The sequence below is a fragment of the Sciurus vulgaris genome, assembly GCF_902686455.1.
Source record: "Sciurus vulgaris genome assembly, chromosome: 8".
NCBI classification, from domain to species: Eukaryota; Metazoa; Chordata; class Mammalia; order Rodentia; family Sciuridae; genus Sciurus; species Sciurus vulgaris.
In genome coordinates this window covers 121,947,685-121,967,794 of record NC_136468.1, presented here as the reverse complement: position 1 = coordinate 121,967,794, position 20,110 = coordinate 121,947,685, and the positions used below count along the sequence as shown (strand labels likewise).

The 20,110-nt window shown below is 52.5% G+C and overlaps 1 protein-coding gene across 5 annotated transcripts; it reads left to right on the top strand.

Annotated features, from left to right (window-relative positions):
- LRRC75B (leucine rich repeat containing 75B) lies at positions 1–16,161 on the top strand. 5 transcript variants are annotated; one of them, XM_079150345.1, is made up of 4 exons: positions 1–1,821; positions 12,309–12,437; positions 13,722–13,837; positions 15,383–16,161. In XM_079150345.1, exons 1-4 carry the CDS (start codon positions 1,354–1,356, stop codon positions 15,906–15,908), a joined length of 1,239 nt encoding a protein of 412 aa, XP_079006471.1. In that variant the 5' UTR covers positions 1–1,353; the 3' UTR covers positions 15,909–16,161. The 5 variants fall into 5 exon arrangements, with proteins under 5 accessions (XP_079006471.1, XP_079006472.1, XP_079006474.1 ...); XM_079150347.1 differs by lacking the exon at positions 1–1,821 and adding an exon at positions 9,747–9,953; XM_079150349.1 differs by lacking the exon at positions 1–1,821 and adding an exon at positions 9,994–11,461.
- The last annotated feature ends 3,949 nt before the right edge of the window (positions 16,162–20,110 follow it).

Here is a 20,110-nt window from a genome sequence, read left to right as displayed (position 1 = left end):
GCTGATGTCACAGCAGCAAGGAGGCACAGTGACTCGGCTTGTCACCAGGTGACTAAAGTTCATGCAGCCCTGGGAGGGCCTTGGGCAGGAGGTGGGAGGTGCTGTGAGCCTGGGAAAGGGGCTCCCCTCTCTCAGATTCAGTCCCTTCCAAAGGGCAGTGTCCACTGGTGAGCCCTTCCAGGGACCTCAGGCTGGATCCCCCTCTGGCTTGCCCTGTCCTTCTTCAGTGTGTCCAAACTCAGAGCCAGACAGGGTGTCCCAGAGATGGCTCCTGAGGCAGTGAAGTAGGGATGACTCCCAGCACCAGACCAGAGCCTGTACCCAAGAGACCTCACCACACCCTGCTGCTGGATGCCAAAGTCACGTCCCTGGAACATGGCCTAGAGGTGCCAACGTCCAGACCGGTTCCACTGCCAATCCAGGAACATTAAAACCCCAGGCCCAAAGAACTACCTGAATAGCTTAGAAAGGCAGGGTCCAGAGAGGGCCAGAGTTGACCCAAGGTCATACAGCCCAGCAATGCAAGCCTGCCATCCCATACCTGCCCCAAGTTGCTGCATGTCTAACTAGTTCACCAAGGAAGTCTCAACTAGAACAGCTGTGGGTCCAGTCCAAGAGGCCTCAGGTGATACTCCCCATTCTCTCTTGGCCCTCATCCACCAAGGGCAGTGGGTCCCTGAGTTATAGTTTCCTACATGCCTCCCCAGACAGCTGTGCATATGAGGTGGTGAGCTCCTCGTCCCCAGGAATATGCAGTCCTCGCTTATTCAGAGATGCTGACTCTAATGCACACAGGCACCACTCACACTCACACTCACTCTGAATCTAGGCTGAGCAGAACAGATTCCCAAGATGCAGCAGAGAGGGGAGCACAGAAAGCAGACAGGATGCCCAGCCTGGAGTTTCCCTGCTAATCCTCCCAGCTCGAAGGCTGTGTCATGCAATCCCAAAGCCAGAGGAGTGAAACAGGACACAACCCTAACCCCATTCATAGACAGGAAACTAAAGCTTAGGCAGAAGCAATTTGCCCAAAGTCAGCTGACCCTGGGAGGCACGTGGCCTAGCAGGTGGGCTCAGGACCCATCCCACCTGCCACCGTAGGAGTCGCCTCCTTGGGTATGAGAACTGACCTGTGAGGTTTCCCTAGCCCTGCCTATAGCCCTGGTCAGGACTTTAACTTCTCCCCAGACCTGAAGTTGGAATCTTCCTCCTTGCTGCCCAATAGGGTTGCAAATTAGGAAAACAAAACTCATCCCCGAGACTTAATAACCACTACCTGCTGGAACCCTATTAAAAAAGCCATATGTGCCTAGGATAACTTAAAGGTGGTGGGAGCCCCCCAGGAGTTGGGTAATGCCCATTGCACAACAGGCCCTGCCCAACCCCCACTCTCAGCCACAACCCAAAGTCAGAGTGGGGCAAGCATGGTCAGGGCACACAGCACCTCCCAGTCCTCATCACGGCTCCAGCTCCACTCAAGAGCTGATGGCCACCCTCACAGGAGCTGTCAGATCCCGTAGGGCTTGTTTCTCCATGCTGCAGCCCTCCCTCTTAAATTCCAGGTTCGCTTCCTGGGAGTCAGATTCCTCAAGGCCATCTTCCAAGGAATCAGGTGACATCTACCAAACATTTGCAGCACAGCAAGCCAGAAAACCTGAGCAGCCTGTCTGGAACGTATTTATCAGACAAGAGATAGAAGCCCCCAGACCAGAACAAGTAAAACAAAGAACCCAGGGCTCTGCCTACCTGTGCAATCCTAGAGGGATCATCCACAGCAGCCTGGCCCCCTTCACTGAGAAGCAGTTCACACCTGCTGACCAGGTACATAAACTGAGTCTCCCATGAAATCTCCTCTAGAGCATGTCCAACACAAGCAGAGCTGAGGGATAGAATCCAAGGCTCCACACAGTCCCAGGAAGCCCCAAGTCTGAACTCCCCCACCTACAATGTCCTGCAGCTCAGAGAGGGTGAGCTGTGCTTTGGGGTCACACAGCACTGGGTCACAGCCAGACACATGCCCAGCTCACCAGACTCTCAGTCCCACACCAGCACTAAGCTACATCCCAACCCCAGCTATAGCCCAGCTCCACCCCTCCCTCCCCCTGCCAGTCTAGGGTAGGAGGAGGCTTTAAAGGTACAGAAACTATTCCAGGTGGGAAGAGGGCTAGTACCTGATCTTATCATTGGGGCCTTGTGACTGGGACAGCTGCAGATCTCTCAGACCTGGTAGGATTCCAAACCCTCAATGAGAGCCCAGAACCCAGAAACCCTCCATAGGGCTGAACGAAGCTGTGTTTCAGCCAGAGGAAGCTCAGGCCAGTGGTTCCCTGGGAGAAGGTGATCTTCCCCACTCACCTTTGATACCAAAATGGGGATCATATAGCGCAGGAGTGCAGCTAGATGTTTATACTAGTGGCAGTTGGGGTATAAGCACCAGAGACTCCACAAGATCTAAGGAGGCTAATTTTCCCTCCACAACTCCTCCAAACATCAAGCCCTTTCCCACGATCTCTGGGCTACAGATAAAGAGTACAGGGTCTGTCACTCCAAGGATCCTGATCACCTGGACTGAAGGGAGTCACATGACCCAAGGGAAGTCTTTCCTGATCCCTTAACCTCCCTTTTTATGTGTGTTATGGAGGGGTGCTGGCAATTGAACCCAGAGGTGATTTACCATTGAGCTACATCCCTAGTCCTTTTTATTTTAAGTTTGGCCTCCAACTTGCAATCCTCCTGCCTGGGCCTCCCAAACCACTGGGATTATCACCTGGCTCCTAATCCCCTAACCTCCTGAGGTATGGGCAGGCATGCTGATGGATGACACTGGGCAGTGGAAGCAGTAGGGAAGAGGCTGGGGGGAGTCTGGGGGACCCTCACTCATGCCCTTACCTGCTCATTGACTGAGATGGGGTAAGTGTCCCCACAGGCTAAGGGCCAAGCCTCTCGGCCCTCAGATCAAGGTCCACACATAGAGTCTGTTGCCTGCCAGAATTGCCACCATTAGCACAGCCCTGGCTTAAACTCATTCATTCATTCATTCCCCCATCTAATCCTGACCCATCCAGATTCTTCTCCTAAGGAGCCACTAGCCTGACTGGAAATAAGATAGTGTTATCAGACAAGGAAGAGAGCCTAGGGCACTGAGGGAGGGGCAGACACTAGAATGGGGACCTTGGGAATCCATTCAGAGCAGAGGTTGGATTGGGGAGGACATACCAAGCAAAAGGACCCACCTGAGGGCCGGAAACTAGAGATTTCTATAGAAGTTGGGAGTATTCAGGAGTATCTCTTGACCTCTTTGGTTCCTTCCTGAGCCCTGAGGCGTCAAGGCTGGAAAAAGAGGTGGTGGAGCCTTAGACCTTGAAGGCCAGGCCAGTCTGGACTTTGAGAGTCCTGGGAGGCTGGTGAATATGTCACCATGCTGGGTAACCCATTAACCCTGGTTCACTCATTAAGACTGGTAGGTTCCCATTAGCGCCTCAGCCAGCTCTGGAAGCCAGGCAGAAGGCAGAGGCCATGAGAAGAAGGGAGCATTGATAGGACACTGGGCGGGGTCTGGTTGAGCTAGGCTCTCTGTGTCCTTGTTCCTGGAGATTTCTTGTGCCAGGCTGGCCTGGGAGTGGGGAGGGGGAAGGGTCTAACCACCATCCCATTGCCTTTCATTCCCTAATCATTCCTTCTGTGCAGGCACCAGCAGCCCATAGTGTCTACAGGGCCTTGGCTAGACAGGAAGCTCAAAGAGTCAATCCAGGGGGAAGCTCAGGATCCAACTCAGCTCCCCCTTCCTCCCCGCAGAGAAATGGGCTCACAGTGGCTTCCAAGGACCTTTCTGTCTCAACAGGCTTGGGATTATCCCGCCTTTGTATCTGGAAAAATAAGGTAGTAGAAGGGCAAGGAGTATGCTCTGAGCACAGGAAACCAAAGTCTAAGAAGGGAAGAGACCTGCCCAAAGCCACAGTGGGACAAGGACCCATGACATAGGAAGGTTATGCAAACCACTTCCTGAAACTGGTATCTCATCGCAGCCTCCACCATGCCCCACCTCACTGTCAGGTCCAGGATGTTGATTGCACCTGAGTGCCAGGAAGTATAGGGTAAGCCCTGAGCCCCAGGTGGGCCACCACAAGAGCCAAAGCTGGTAGAGCTGATAGGGCCATGATAACCGGAACTACAGCCTCATTGTAAATAAGGAAAGCAGGTGGGTTCAAATGCGAGCAGCACCTGCTCATATTCCAGAACTGCTGGGACATGATCTCACAAATATCTTGTGTTCACACTTAGTAAACTGGTGGAACAAAACTGATTTCAAATTCAAGCATCATAACATTTTAGTTAAGGATCACAGAATCTTATACCTGTCCCAGTGGGGATCTCGCCACCTCTAAAGACAGCAGGACTGCAGGTGGTTGGCAAGTTCTTCCTATCATCAAACCTCAGTTTGTCTCTTTGTAATGACTCTTCAGCCTGCTTCTGTTGTACCTGGGCTCAGATCCTATCTACCATCTAAAGCCACAAAGCAGAGAAGCAGAAGCCACTAAACTCTGTGGCTACCTGACCACAGCATGTCAGAGCCACACAGATAACATTAAAGAGATGGAAGGAAGAATATAGTTTAATGAAGGGCAATACCCAGCAGGGTACAGGGAAGGTAAGCACTGGCTAACTGTAGCATGATAGAACTCCCATGCCCCCAGAGCCTGGCCAACCCCTCCAGACACCATTTGCAGCATTCCCTATTATAGCACCCACCTTTGATGTGAGGACAGAGATGAGCTCAGCCAAGTGCGTGGGCCTCCAGAATTGTCAGCCAGTTAATGCCTGCAAGCATCCAACAGCAGTGCCGGCCTGGCACCTGGTAGACCAAATTCAATTTCCAAAACTCAGATACAGGAATGACAGGGGAGTGGGCTCTAGAGTTCCCAGGTTCAAACCTGACCCTAGCTACCTATGGCACATGATCTGGGCTCCCTTCCCTTTTCTAGACTCAGGAAACGAGTAACTAGTAGAGTCATTGGGCAGATTGACTGAGAAGGCTGGGCTCACACTATAGAAGGTGTCTGGTGCCTCCAAAGCCACACAGAGGCTGGCCCAGCTCCAACACCAGGTCTGCAGCCACCTCTGTCCCTGGCTGATGAATGGCTCAGAGCAGAGACCCAAAGTGCCTCCCCCCTGGTCATCCTGTCCTCCCTGCTCACTGCACCCTCTTCAGGTGGCATTTATCACATCACCTGGTAATTATCTGTGGTGTCTGAGAGCTCCAGAAGGCTGGGGAAGAAAGGCTGAGTCTTGTCCATGACCCAACCCCCACCCCATCACATGGCCTAGTCTCCAGGAAAGTCAACCCACTCCTGTCTCATGGCCTCCCAAATCACACAAATCACAGGCCAAGCCTGCCTGTCCACCCACCACTCCCCATGACCTCACTGATGCCCAAACTGCCCAGCACTTTCCACGCACTCCCTGTTTGGCTCACCAGAACTTCCACAGCTCCCCACCTTTTTCACGGAGCTTCCTCTGCCTCCCTCAGCTCTTGGATGTTAAGTCCAAGACTAAGCCCCTCTGGCTGATGTTTCAGACGCCCCAAGTCGACATGCCCAAACCTGAGCTAAACAATTGCCTTCCCCAGACCTCTACTGGCCACACGAGCCAGCGTCTAGCCTCTCAACTGTTCCTGCATCCTCACTGGTCCCTTTCAGTTGCTCCTATCTATACACCCCCTCCCAGTCACTCCTGACCCCCCCCCCCCAGATCCCCAACCCCCCCCAATCATCTGGTGACTCCCATTCATAGGTCGCAACCCTGGTGCTGTTTCCCTAATGCAGCACCAGTGCTCAGCGTGCAAATCTGAGCATGTCCCTCCCCCACTGGAGAACCCTTCAAAGGCCCCCTTTGCCCTGCAGAGAAATTCTTGCCTTGCTGGTGCCTGCCCATTCCTTTGCACTCAGTGCTCTCGCCAGGACTTTTTGCTACTGACGTGGCCTTAAGCACTCTTCCTTTAGATTCTGACTTCAGCCCTCCTGAAGCCCTCCTCTGCCCCATTCCAGCTCCTCCACTCTGTGGATTAGTTGTTACTGCCACCTACTCTGTCTGCGTTTAGTCTCCAGAGTATCTGCAGTACACAGTGAATGGACAGATGTTGGCTGGGGAGAAACTGGGTGGATTCCATATAAAGTTTAAGAAGAGGGGCTAGAGGTGTAGCTCAGCGGTAGCACACTGGCCTAACAAGCCCTGGATTCAAACCCTAGCACCACACACACACAAGCCGTAGAAGGTTCATTAGTTAAAAAGCTCACACATGCAGCTCTACTGTATGCTGGCTCTTTCTTCATTGCTTCTCTAATCCTACAACGCCTTTGCCAAATGAATATTTCATATTTTCCATTTTACAGATGAGGAAGCTGAAGTTTGCAAAGGCTACTGTAGTGAATTGAATAGTGGCTCCTACCACGCTCAACCCAAGTTCATGTCTACTTAGAAGTTCAGAATATGATCTCATTTAAAAATAATCTTTGGGGGCTGGGGAGATAGCTCAGTTGGTAGAGTGCTTGCCTTGCAAGCATAAGGCTCTGGGTTCAATTCCCCAGTACCACAAAATAAATAAATAAACAAACAAATAAATAAATAAAAAATAAGAATAAAATAAAAAATAAATAAAAATAGTCTTTGCACCAAGTGCAGTGGTACACACCTATAACCCCAGACTCTTAGGAGACTGAGGCATGAAGGTCAGAATGGACAAGTTAGTAAGATTCTGTCTCAAAATAAAAAATAGAAAGGACTGGGGATGAGGCTCAGTAGTTAAGCTCCCCTGGGTTCAGTCTTGGCAGAAGTCATTACCTAAAATGAGGTAATACTGGATTAGTGTAGGCCCTAAATCCAGTAACCAGTGTCCTTAGAAAAAGACCATGTGAAGACAGGGAAGACAGCCATGTGATGATTGAGGCTGAGGTTGGAGTGATTTGGAGTGATGCATTACAATGCAAGGAATACCAAGAATTGGCAGAAACCACTAGAAGTTGGGAGAGGTAAGGAAAGATTTTCTACCAGAGCCTTCAGTGGAAGTATAGTTCTGCCTGAACCTTGATTTTAAGACTTCTAGTATCCAGAACAGTGAGAGGATACATTTTTGTTGTTTTAAGCAACAAAGCATGTTATGGCAATTACAGGAAACTAATACATCTCCTACCATGTCTATCTGATTATATACCCAACAAAGGGCAATGGCTCAGTGGATTTAAATCAGGTCCTAAACCTATAACTTGATATCCCTCATCCCATGCTCTGCTACATCCTTCAGCCCTATGGAAATTCCTTGCCCTGCTTAGAAGGCTGAGAACCCATTCCTGCAGGGCAAGTTCAGTGGACACTGGCTACTTGTTGGGGTAACATCAGTCCTCAGTTGGCCTTCCTCCTTCTTGGCTTGGACCTACCCATTGGGTATGTAGAGAAGGGCCAAAAGGTGGGACAGGTCCAGTTCCAGCCCAGCTGTAGCCCTCCACCCCACCTGCTGGGTCACTCAGGTCTCGGTCCCCTACCACTCCAACTGAGTCACCATAAGGGAAGTCAAGGGTTGGGGATGCCCAAGGTGTGACTGTCACCAATGCCTGTCTCCTGGTATGTCCCACATGAGGCCTCATATGCTCCATCAGGGACTGGGATCTGGCTGTGACTCTGGGTCCCCAACCTCCCACCTTACTGGCTCCCCAAGGGTGGCAGGACTGCTCTGAAGGGCCCAGGTTAATCCCCTCAAATCCCCACATTAGCCCTAGGGGCTGAGAGGGCAACATCTCACAGAATCTCCATAAATTTCACTTCCCAGGGAAACTCCAGGGAGAGGGGCCAGTATCCTTCAGTTAAGTACACATGGAGGTTGGTGAGGTAAAATGATGTCCCCACTTCTGTGGAGACAGCCCTGCCTCTAGGGGCTCCTGTCCAAGTCAGAATAAGCCAGAAATAGTCCCCAAGAGAAAACTTACCCAAGGTATCCCCCACAGCAGGGCAAGAGAGGCCCATTCAGGGATCTGGGCCCAGACACCACCCTCCCTCCTTTCTTGGAAAAATGTCCTCCAGGAATCTGTCAGCCAGGGACACAGAGGTGGGGCTAGGGATGGTTCGTGCTTTCCGCAGGACTCTAAGCTCTGGGCATCCCCACTATGCCCCTGCCTATGTTGCCCCCATCCTGACACCCATACTCAGCCCTCCCTCTCCTCACCCCTCACTCCCACCTCAGTCTTCTCACACTCAAGGGGACAATGTCCAGGCCTGGCTCAGTCTCTGGAACGATATGGTCAGGATCTGGGAGCCATCCAATTCTGGTTCCAGCCCTGAGGATGATGGGGAGGAGGAGGAGGGCTTACCTGGCTGCCAGCTCCAGGCAGGGGGTCTGAGAGGTCGCTGGGGCACTGGGGCTGCTGCTTAAAACTCTGGCCCCGTCACTGTGTCAATTCAGCAAAAGTGTCTTGGCCCTGAGGGAGGGCAGACTGGGCAGTCATGCAGGTTTGCCAAGGAGGAAACCTGCTGTGCCAAGGTAGCCCCAGGACAATACTGGCTGCAGAGGAGGGGGGAAGGGAGGCCTCTGGGTCCAGCTGACAGATGCCCAGGGAGAAGGGGGCCCAAGAATTGCCCTAACAGGGGTTGTGGGGGTCAGAGTGTGGTCAAGAGACTACAACATTCTACCATCCTCTACCTTGTTTAAGGGACATACCCCTGGGGGATCACAAAGCCTGGCAGCCTACCCTCCACCCCCAATCTCTGGACAGGCAATGCTTGACACAAAGGAAGAATCCCGATGGTGGTCCCTCACCATATACCCTCACATGCCTCCTACTCTCTTGCCCAGCTAGGCACCTCAGCCTTACAAGCTGGACACATGTTCCCTAACAGAGAGAGTGGAGACTGAAGCCCAGTGCCACAAATGCCTCCCACTCAGGCAATGTGAGGAGCCCAGAGCTGGTGTGCGTTGGCGGGGGATGCAGGGGACAGCAGGCCTCCAATGGGGACTACTTGGGGAGAGGTGGGAATCTTCCTGTAGCTCAAACCAAATCCCAGAAGGAGCTAGTGCCCCTAGTGCCCCCTCCTCACACTGGGAACTACCCCTCCCCTTGTCTAACAGGAAGGCTTGAGCCCAGGGCAGATGCAGCCGGCCTGCTGCCAACCTGCCCATAATTGAGCTTAACAGTTAACCAACACACCTCAGTCCATTGATCTCTCAGGCAGGGGGTCAGAGGGGTGGGCTCCACCCAGTGTGCCCAGGCCTGCCCACCCCCCCCACCCCCGCCCCGCATGCAGGGAGTGGCATTAAATTTTCATCAGGCAGTGGTATGGATGTAGAGTGGAAGATCAGATACAACTGCCATGCTGCAGGAGAGATTCCTGAAAGCAGGTGCTGACATTGTCTAATGTCGGCAAAAGGCACCCCCACACCGCTTGGAGTATTCTTTGTACGGTCAACGCTCTTATTCCGCCAGTTAGTACTTGGGCCAGAGGGTTGAGAGGTGCCAAAAGCCACCTCGTCCAGGCCAGGCTCAGCGTCTTCCCTAGAGGTCCTTGGGAAGGGCTCCGAGAGCCAGGTCGGGCGCCGGCGGGGCCCTCCAACTAGACCCCCACGGACGAGTCCCACCCCTCGTCCCCAGGCCGGGAGGCCAGGGTCTGGGAACGCAGCCTTGGACCGAACCTCCCCACCCAGCGCATCCAGGCCGGGTCGGGGCGGGACGGGGGCGGGGCGAGGGCGGTACGCAGACAGCCCGGCCTCCGGCTAGCCAGGCACCGGCCGCGCGGCGGCCATGGGGGCGCGGCTAGGCCGGCGGGCAGGGCCCGAGGCTGGCTCCGAGGCGGCGGCGGGCTGCGGGCCCGCGCCCTACGAGCGCAGGGTGCGCTGGCTCCGCGAGATCCAGTCCACACTCCGCGAGCGGCGTCCGGAGCGCGCCCGGCAGCTGCTGCGCCTCCTGCGCCAGGCGAGAGAAGGAGCCGCCAACCTGGGGCTGGTGGCCAGGGAGGGTCTGGGGTCCAGGGAGGGACCGGGGCTGCGGGCTGCGGGCTGCGGGCTGTGGGGTGGTTTCTGGTGTATGATGGACTGCAGAGGCTGAGGTTCTCTGGGCCGGAGCGCGCGGGCTAGAGTGAGGGCCGGGTGAAGCCGGCAGGCATGCAGAGGAAGGGGGCCCGTGTGCCTGGGTTCTTGTTTTTGAAGTCTGTTGTGTGTATGTTAAAGAGTGCCCCAACCTGGAGCTGAGAGCCACTCTCAGGCCGTGGCAAGAAAGGAGAGGGGCTGAATGCGGGGTCTTTATTGAAGGACAGTGGGAAAGAGGGCAGAATGAGGGTAAGGACTGGACCTGGAAGGGAGAACCCTGGGAGGTACAGCCCAGCTGGTCTGCGGGTGCACCGGGAGACACCATGGCAGTGCAGACAAAGCCAAAAGTCATGCATCACTTGTCCATCTAACAGGCAGTTCGTACCCACTGAGTACTTCTGACATCTGTACACAACAGTGACACATCCCAGTAGGTGGGGGCTCTGGTTCCACACACACCAGATATCCTAGCCCAAGACTTGGAGCTCTACTGTTGTCTTAGCACCACCCCTGGGCATGCTACCTATTTCCTATTCTACTTTGTTCCCACCCCCTATAGCAGCTGCCACCACCACCTGCCCAATAAGTGAGCTGAAATCAGTCATGGAAGTGTTTGGCTGACAGAAGGTGGTTAAGTAAAGATGGGGAAACAGAGGCATGAAGAGATGTGGTGAGCGGAAGGAAGAGGGGGAGCCAGAGCCAGAGCCCAGACTTTTAACCCTGTTCCTCCTCCCACCAGTTTCCTCTCTCCAGGCTCAGCAGCCTGGAACGGTGGAACTGGCCCTTTAAGAAGAGCTATCCAGACCAGCAGAAGGCAGGCTGCGGTCTGGGGCCCTGTCTGGGTTTGCCCAGACTCAACAGTCATGCTTTCCTCCATCAAAATCCTCCCTAGCTGGCATCTGTGACTTGAACCATGCTGAAAATACGAACAACAGAACAGTACCTAGTCAGCCAGATTGGCCAGGGGCACAGATCACTGTCCAGGATGATCTCTAGGATTTTCCCTGAAAACATCAGGGAGGGAAGGGTTCTCAGTGACCACTAGGTTGCCTGCTTGTATTCCAGAGGTTGGAATCTGAAGTCTAGCAAGGAGTCTATCCTGCCTCCAAATCTGTAGTTCCCCCATGGAACTACAGCTCATGGGTGCTCCTGCCTAGCCTTTCTTCCTGAACTGGGGACTTAATGCATAGGACATGTCACTCTCTGGCTTGAGGAGGGTCCATGTAGTGGCTGGAGGTTCTTCCTAGCTGTGCCTGCCCCATCAGGATCCTGTAAATGGACCCTCTGGAAGGGTGTTCAGCCCCATATCAGGTCAATGGGAGTAGAAAAGAGAAGACCAAGAAATGAAGACGGGAAGGAGAGGCCGGGGCCCTGACCATGGAATGTGATCAAAAGGTAAAAGAGGAGGCTGATAGGCCAGAGAAGGTGTGATGGCTAGGCACTGGGAGTTCTGAGACTCTGCAAACTGTAAGTCTGATGTCATGTGACTTCTAAACGGTTTGGTCATCACTGAAGGGCTTAAGTGTCAAGCTCAGGTGTGTGTTTCATAGATTGGCCCTGCCAGTCCAAGGGTGGATGGAGGGATGTGGAAGACTGGGAGCCCTGGAAAGAGATTTCTGGGGGGTAGACCTGAACCTTGGAAGGAGCAATGGAGAAGAAGAAGGGGACCCACTAGGTGAGCTGGGGAAGAGACGGCAAGGAAAGAGTACTGAGTGATTCCTGGAAAGGTGGGCATGGTGGACCCTCATACTGAAGTAAGGCACAGGATATGAGGCAAGCTTCAGGGCAGAAGACATACACATCAAGTCTGAGATGCCTGTCACGAAACTGAGAGGGGAAAGAGGCTAACCTCAACAGGTGGCTGCAGCTTGGGAGGTCTCAGAGAGAAGGCAAGGCAAAGAAACAGAAGGAAATGATGGGGGACATTACCATTCAGGGGTCATCAGAGGAATAGAATTCCCCTGACAAGCCCTAACCCCATAAAAGGCAAGGTGTCACAGCAAGACACTCTGCTTCCAGTAACTGGTCTGAGTTACCTATTTATCACCTCCCTGGGGCCCCATGTGCCACCCCTCTCCTCATCTAAAGGGTCCAAATGTCACCACTTGGCTCTTGCTCCCTGGGTTGGGGGGACTTCAGCAATGGAGATATGACAATTAGCACAAGGGGCATCTGGCTGTCTGACCTGGTGAAAGAAGGCCCTGGTTCCTGGCTCACTCAACTACCTCTTTCCCACCCTAAGGACCTGGGCCTTGAGGGGACCCTCCTCACAGACATCCTCTATAGGAATGTGGCCTTCCTCAACCTGGTGGATCCCATCTCTCATGACCTGCTGGTGAATCTGGCCCGAGACCTGCAGTGCCCCAAGAAGGTGAGGTCAGCATGTATGGACCATGGACTGGGCAGTGTGGTTGACAGGAACTAGGATCCTGGGTCCTCATGTGGCTTGCTATGTGGCCTTAGGTAGGTCACTATATCTCTCTGAGAACTGATGCCAGCTTCATGGGCAAATGTGGGCTATGCTTTACCCAACCTGAAAGTCATGCTTTCGGTAGATCTTTTTCCCAAGTGGCAGCACCTGTGTACCAGGCCTGGGAACCGGAGCTGAACAGAAGTCTATGGGGACCCTGCAGATCATAAACTCTTCTGACAAATTCATTAACAGAACTGAATTTCCAACCTTTAATTCCTGGGTCAGAAGAGACCACCCTAGGTTGGAGCCTGTCCATTGGTGTCCATCCTGCTTGGACACCACTGGGGATGAATGTTCAGTGTCCCTCCTATAGCAGCAAATCCCTTTTCATGCTAAATTGGATTCAGCCACCTGTGGCCTTCACCCTCTGGGCCCTGATCTGACAACACCTTGAAGATATCCTGCCATGATTGTGGACACAGCCCCAACCTGCATGGCTGCAGTCAGCCACCAGCCCCTAGCCCTGGTCACCGTGAATCCCCCATATGAACCAAGTGTATCCACTATAGGCTCTGCCAGCCTGAACTCCCACATCTGTATGCGGTTGGCTAGCCCACAGCCATCACAGTAACTACCAGGGCTTGCTGTCACTGAGTCTGCCATATGCTCCTAGGCTGTTAACAGAGGGACTGCATAAAAGAACGTTCCGGGTAGGTAGTGAAGCAGGCTCAGTACAAGCTTTGTGGAAAGCATACCCTGTATTCTGCCCTGAGCTAGGCCTCTGAGGGGGCCCAGTTAGGACTAAGAGAGAGCCAGGACGTGGTGCTGTAAAACATTAAACCCCCAGCCCTGTTAGCCCAGACCCAGGCCCCACGGGCGCAGTGTAGCTTGGATAATGAGAGGAAGAAGAACATGCTGACCTGGCTTGTTCCCATCCCCTGGAATTGGCGTCAGTGGAACAGGGCTCTCTCGAGGGGCCTGGCCTGGCCTCCCCCTGTGGCAAGTCCCCTGGGGGTGCTGAGGGTAGTCAGGCTGCCGGCTGATAGCCCGAGCTGCTGGCCCTGGGCCTGAGGACAGGGAACAAGGGCCCATTGTCTGGGCTTCCTCCCGCCGGGCACTGCGGGCCTCGGACCAGCCTGTCCAGCTCCCAGCGGGCAGCCTCCCCTGGCTCTGTGCCAGGCCATAGCTAGGGTGGGGGTGGGAGGGGCTCGATCTCACCCTGATGTTGCTGTCCCCCAACAGGACTATGAGCTCTGGAAGTCCTCGGACAAGATCTGCCGGCAGCTCATTTACCACCTCACCCCTCATTCTAAGAGGCAGCGAGGGCCTAGTTTGCCTCGGAAGAAGACCCAGAGCTGGTAAGGGGAGCCCAGCCACAGCCCCTCCTCTTGTCCCTTCAGGGTCTCTTCCCAGGTTGGCACCTGCACTTCTGTCACCGAGAACCTGGTACCTGCAGTCCCATCCTGTGGGTCCCTTGTATTAAGGCCTCAACTCTGAAAGTTGATCTGGCCTATGGCAGCAGATAACCCCCAAGTGAAGCTTCACTCTCCATAGGAACTGCCTCCCATGTGCTCTAGAACGGCCCCTACTCCTGCCATTCACTCATCCCTTAATCCCTGGCCTGTCACAGCGCTTGGTGCTCTTTAGGTTCCCCTGGATCCAAGGTGACCTCATTAGGCATTAGGTAAATCTTCACAACAGGTAGGCAGATTCTGTGTCACAATTCCCATTTAACAGGGAAGGACACTGAGACTGGGAGAGGCAAAGTGGCTTGTCCTAGGCTATACCCTCCCTGATTATCCTGTAACCCTTTGGGAATTCTTCACCAGTGCCAGGCTGCCCAAAGCTGAGGCCTCCACAGCTTCCTGACAGCTCACTCTGCTGTAGAGTCCCTGCCTCAGTCACTCCATCACAGCCTTGTGGTACAGACTCAGCCTGGAACTGTCTGCAGGCACTCAGGCCCAGGGGTCCAGAACCATAACTGGGAGCTGACCTTGGCACATGTGCGGTATGTTTTTCAGCCTTGTCCCACTGAAGCTTGGTGGCCCAAGCTGAAACCAGAGCTCATGGGATTATTCCCTACCATGGTAGGTAGGAGCCCTAGAAGTGCACTCACTGCTCTCAGCCCCCCTTGTCAGGCACATCTGCCTAGTGGGCTGGGTGAGTCCAAATGACAGAAGACCAAGGGGTGTGTAGAAGGGCAGAGGGTGCCTTCCTCAGTCTCTAAATATCCCTTTCAGCTTAAAACACAGGGAGTCTGGGAAGACTAGGGCAAGTTCTCACCCCACACCTCCCAAGGGAGGCCCTCCTGCTACCTGGAGCCTTCTCCTCTCTAATACCCAAAGACTGATTACCCCATCCCCTTATAAGAAAGTTTTTCCTATCCCAAAGGACTCAATTCAGAAGGCAAGCAGAAAAACAATCGAGCTCAGGAATCAGGGTGCCTTAATTTGGAGACCTGATCCCCCCTTAATAGTATTTGGCCATGGGAAAGTTACTTAACCCCTTTGAGCACCAGTTTACTCCTCCAAAAAATGGGGTCATTATTCTTATCCCCCTGGGCTGACATAAAAATAAGCGAGATAAAAAATATAACAGGTGTGGTGATGCTGGGCATGTGATAAGGTTTTATAATAATAATAGTTCACACATGGAGCCTTAATGCCTTTGTATTTAATCCTCACAGCAACTCTGTCCCCTTTTCACACAAAGGGGAAACTAAGACTCAGAAAGCTTCCCAGCATTTCATGGACAACCACTTACAAAGTGGCAGCTAGAACCCTGGCTCTGCCAGACTGTAGGAACTGGTCTGTCCCTGATGGGTCATTGTGGTGGCTAGGGTTCTGCCTTGCCCTGGGCCAGGGGCCCATGCTAAGTCTATATCACCTACAACTCTCCCATAGCCTCAAGAGTGGCCTCCAGAAGACTCTCCTGGCAGAGGAGACTGTGGACCTATCAGGCATCCCGCTCTCAGTGCGAGACGTGCAGCACGTAATGCGATACCTGGGCAGCCATGGGGCTAGGTTGTCAGTGCTGGACCTGAGTTTCACAGAGCTGAGTGATGAGCTCCTGCACCTGCTGCTGCCCAGCCTGTGGACACTGCCCTGCCTAACCCAGCTTCTGCTTAATGGCAACCGGCTGACGCGGGCTGCTGCCCGGGAACTCACTGAAGCTATCAAAGACACCACCAAATTCCCTGTGTTGGCCTGGGTGGATCTGGGCAACAATGTGGATGTGGCCTCCATGCCCCAGCCCCTGCTAGTTGGCCTGCGCCGGCGACTGAGTCAACGCACCTCACTCCCCACAATCCATGAGGGCCTGGACCTTGATCCTGGAGACAGTGTGTCTGGGGCCATTGCCACTGCCTCTACCTGGGGTTCTGCAGCTGCTGAACCAGGGTCTGAGCCCCAGGCCTGCTGCACCAGGTGACCCACCATCCACCAGGCTCATTGCTACTAAGGATGCTTTCAAGCACATGGGATGACAAGTAGTGGAAGCCTAGGAGGTCCCAGAGGTCCCCAGAGAGCCAGTGAAAATGCTCAACCTGAGATTAATGGGATAGAAGGAGAATATTCTTCTAAGACACCAGATGGTTAGCCCAGGCTGGAGTCCCAGGATTCTCTCAGCATGAGGGGGCCTGGCACCCACAACCCAGACCCCACAATAAAAGGTGATGCTCTCCCTTGCCTCTGCCTTTCTGCATCATGGACCTCAGGGTCCCTAGGCGCTAGCCTTGCTGCAGTGCTAGGTTAACCCCTGTGCACCCAGAGGGAAGAACTAAAGTTCTGAGCTCCTGTGGCTACCTGCCAGGGCCCTATGGTGGTCGGGTTATGATTCCAATGATGTGGGATAGGGAGTTAGAAACCCTCACATCTGGGCAGGGTTTGGGCTATGTAAATAGGGGAAACAGAGGCAGGTTGGGACCCAGGAGGGGCAGAATTCTGCATGGAGCCCCACATCAAGCTCATTCCTGAGTCCAGGCTGCCATTAGGGACTCTTGGACTAGGAGCAAGGATGCACTGACCAGCAGCAGAGGCCACAGCAGACTTAAGAAGGGAGGGCTTCATGCTTATCTCCCCAACCCCTAGCATCTAGCCTCCAGGTTTCCTGTTATTGAGGGGTCAACTCACCAGAATTAGGAGATGCATCTGGCCAGAGACAGAGTTGTCCCTGAGGGCCCCACACAGAGAATATGCAGTGGGTGGAGGTGGATGCAGCCACTAGCAAGGGACTTGGGCAACAAAGCAATCCTAAGGCTGCCTCTATAGTGGGGACTATTTCCCTTCTTCCCCAAGAATCATGACAGGCTCCCAACCAGGAGCCTAATGCCATGGTCACCTGCACTGTGTTATGTGGGAAGTTGGAGTTGAGGTCAGCAGACAGGCAGGGCAGGTAAGATGCCCAGGGGAAACAGAGGACAGCAGTGGAGAAGCGCATGGCCTAAGGCCCCTGTCCTGAACCAGGATATACCGTCTGTGGAGTATGACTCTGATGGATGAGGAGAGATCAAGGGTCAGAGAGAAGCCCCAGGGAAAATGATAAGGGAGGAATCCCCTTGGATCTATGCATCTTGGCCCACCATCTCTGCCCCATGCCCCTAGGGGACCATGAATGGCACATCCATCCCTAGTGGAACATGGATTCCAGCACATTCCCAGACCAGTTGGATGCATAACAGCCTCTAGGCATAGTGGTTGCCTCCCCCAAAAGGGGGGAGGGGACAGGGTCATGTCAGGTCCCAGGACTGGGAGAGAGGCAGCAAGGTACAGGATTTCCCCTAAAAGCCCCACTGGTCTCAATACTTTTAAGTAACTCCTTTGTTGGGAGGCTATGGGAAGAGCACAGGATTCAGCCTCACTGTTACTGACTTGCTGGAGAACCTGGCCAAGCACTTCCCCTCTCTGGGATGCTGATATCAACTTTCTCCCCTTTGTTAAATAGGGCTTACGGTCCCCAGTCCCTCCCAGGTCTCGACCCTCCATCCCAAGGTTCTGATGTCCTTCTTGTTAAAAGACACAAGTCTGCCCAGGCTCAGAACCATGGAAGTGTTTCTCTGTGCATCCTCTCAGGAACAGGGTGTTCAGGCTCCCTGGAACCAGGCAAAGTCAAGTAGAAGGTAGACCAGTGGACAGAAGGAAGGGAAGGCCAGTCTTGGGCCCAGCAGGCTAAGGAACCCATCACATGCATATCCTTCTGAGCTCTCTCTGAAAATTCCTTGTTGAAAAAAAGGCCACGGTTTCTGCATCCCTCCTGTCCTCCTTGCTCCCTGCCCACTGCTGGCCCAAAGCCAGCCCACAAACCTTTGGATGTCACTGCTCAGAGATTCCTGCCAAGGTGCAAGAGCAAGAGGACCGGAACCAGGTTTCCCAAACAAGCTCCTGGAGAATCTGGGTGGCAGCAGATGGTCTCAATCTCCCCGCCTTTTGGTTGGAGAAACAAATGCAGAAGCTGAGCCAGATTCTGAGACAGCTCAGGAGACATGGGGAAGGGTGGTCTCTCCGCCGTGCAAGTGTCCACAGTCCTTCACAGGGTCCTTAGAACCACAACAGGCAAGACCACTTCACAGGGAGGGACACAGAGATCCGGGAAGCAAAGGCTTGTGCCTTGTCTTAGTCCATTTTGTTCTGTGATAACAGAATACCACAGCCTGGATAATTTATAAACAATAGTTTATTTGACTCATGATTCTGGAGGCTGGAAAGTTCAAGATTGAAGAGCTGTGTCTGGTGAGGGCCTTCTTGCTGTGTCAACATGATAGAAGGTATTGTACGGCAAGAGAGCACAAAGGAGGGCCAAAGTCACCTTGATAACAATCACTATGGCAATAATGACATTAATTCATTTATGAAGGTCCTTATGACCTAACTGTCTTAAAATACTCAACACTGCTGCATTGGGAATTGAGTTTCCAACACATGGACTTTGGAGGACACAGTTAAACCACAGTATGCCTCACAATGTTTGTTGGAGCACAAAGCACTGGCTTGGGCAGCTGAAGCTTACTCAGTTCCAGTTTTGGAGGCAGACAGGCCTAGCCTTTGTCTCAGCCCCATCACTCCCTAGTACTGTGGTCCTCTCAGTCTATTTCCTTGTTGTGAGAACTAGGTACAAAAAGTTTCGTTTGTCTCCTGGAGTTGGGATGACATGAGGTATTGAAGAGCATCTACTAAGTGGGAGGGTGCAGGCAGGTGTGCCGCAACATCAGTGGGGCTTCCTCCCAGGCTCTCTGGGTGGCAATGGCAGGAGCCCAAACCTTTGGCACTGAACAGAATTGGAACTATTTATTTATTTATTGGTGCTGGAAATTGAACCCAGGGCTTTATGCATGCTAGGCAAGTGCCCCCTACTTACTCATTTAACACACCCTCACAGCCTTTTTCTTGGCTTGTTAACAGTTCTGACTGCTTTACACTCCTATAGTTTTTCTTGCACTTTAAGAAAGTAGGTGCTGTTACCATTTCTGGCTTTTTGGGTGAGACTGCTGAGGCAAGAATAAGTTAAATGACTTATCCAAGGTCACATAACTAGCAACTGAAGAGGAGCCACACATGAGTCCAGGTAAGGGGTTTCAGTCTGTTGTTAAACCCTGCACAAGGCTGCTTCTCCTGAGGACAGCTTAAGGCCAAGGATGGTCACCTCAGGAGCCATCTAAACTGAATAAGTCCCTTCCAAAGAGGCCAATAGAGGCAGGAAGAGCAGTAGAGACAGGAAGTGTACTCTTTTTCTTCAGTGTTCAGGATCAAACCAGGGCCTCATGCATGCTAAGCAAGATCTCCATCTCTGAGCTATATATCTAGCCTTTTAAAATTCTGAGACGGTCTACCTAAGTTGCCCCATTGGACTCAAACTTGCAATCCCTCTGCCTCAGCCTCTGGAGTAGCTGGGATTACAGGCATGTGCCACTACTACACCTGGCAAAGAGCAAAACAGTTAATTTTGGTGAAGTTCAGTGTATCAGTTTAGTATTATATGGATGGTACTTTTGGTGTCATATCTAAATCTTTGCCTAACCTAAGGTTCCAAAGATTTTCTCCTGTTTCTTCTACAAGTTTTACAGTTTTAGGTTTTACATTAAGATCTATGATCCATTCTGAGTTGTTTTTTATACAGTTTGGAGCACAGATTCAAGCTTTGGTTTGTTTATTGCATGTGGATATCCAGTTGTTCCAGCACATTTGTTGAAAAGGCTTTCTTTCTTCAATGCATTAGCTCAGTGCCTTTGAAAAGTTTTCTTTCAGACTTTATTGTTCCTTTGATCTATTTTTCAATCTATCATGTTTGATTACTATCACTTTTACTGGGATTGAATCCAGAGGTCCTCTCCCACTGAGCCCAACCAAGACCTTTTATTTTGAGACAGGGTCTTGCTAAATTGCCCAGGTTGGCCCTGAATTTGTGATCCTCCTGTCTCGAACTCCCAAATTATTGGGATTACAGGTATGTGTTACACCTGGCTAGCTTTAGAACTCTTGAAATCATTAACATCTAACTTTATAATTCTTCTTATGAATTGTTTAGTTTACCACAGATACTTTGCATTACCATATGTATTTTATATTCATTTTGTCAATTTCTAACAAAAAAGTCTAGGAGGATTTTGATTATGATTACATCATAGTTATAAACCAGTA

What these genes read in the sequence shown, in the direction of transcription:
- LRRC75B (XM_079150345.1), top strand. Translation starts at nt 1,354, where the DNA reads ATGCCCATTGCACAACAGGCCCTGCCCAACCCCCACTCTCAGCCACAA. An exon ending in ACCTGCAGTGCCCCAAGAAG is followed by an intron (nt 12,438 to 13,721) that starts GTGAGGTCAGCA and finishes GTCCCCCAACAG; the next exon opens with GACTATGAGCTCTGGAAGTC. An exon ending in CGGAAGAAGACCCAGAGCTG is followed by an intron (nt 13,838 to 15,382) that starts GTAAGGGGAGCC and finishes ACTCTCCCATAG; the next exon opens with CCTCAAGAGTGGCCTCCAGA.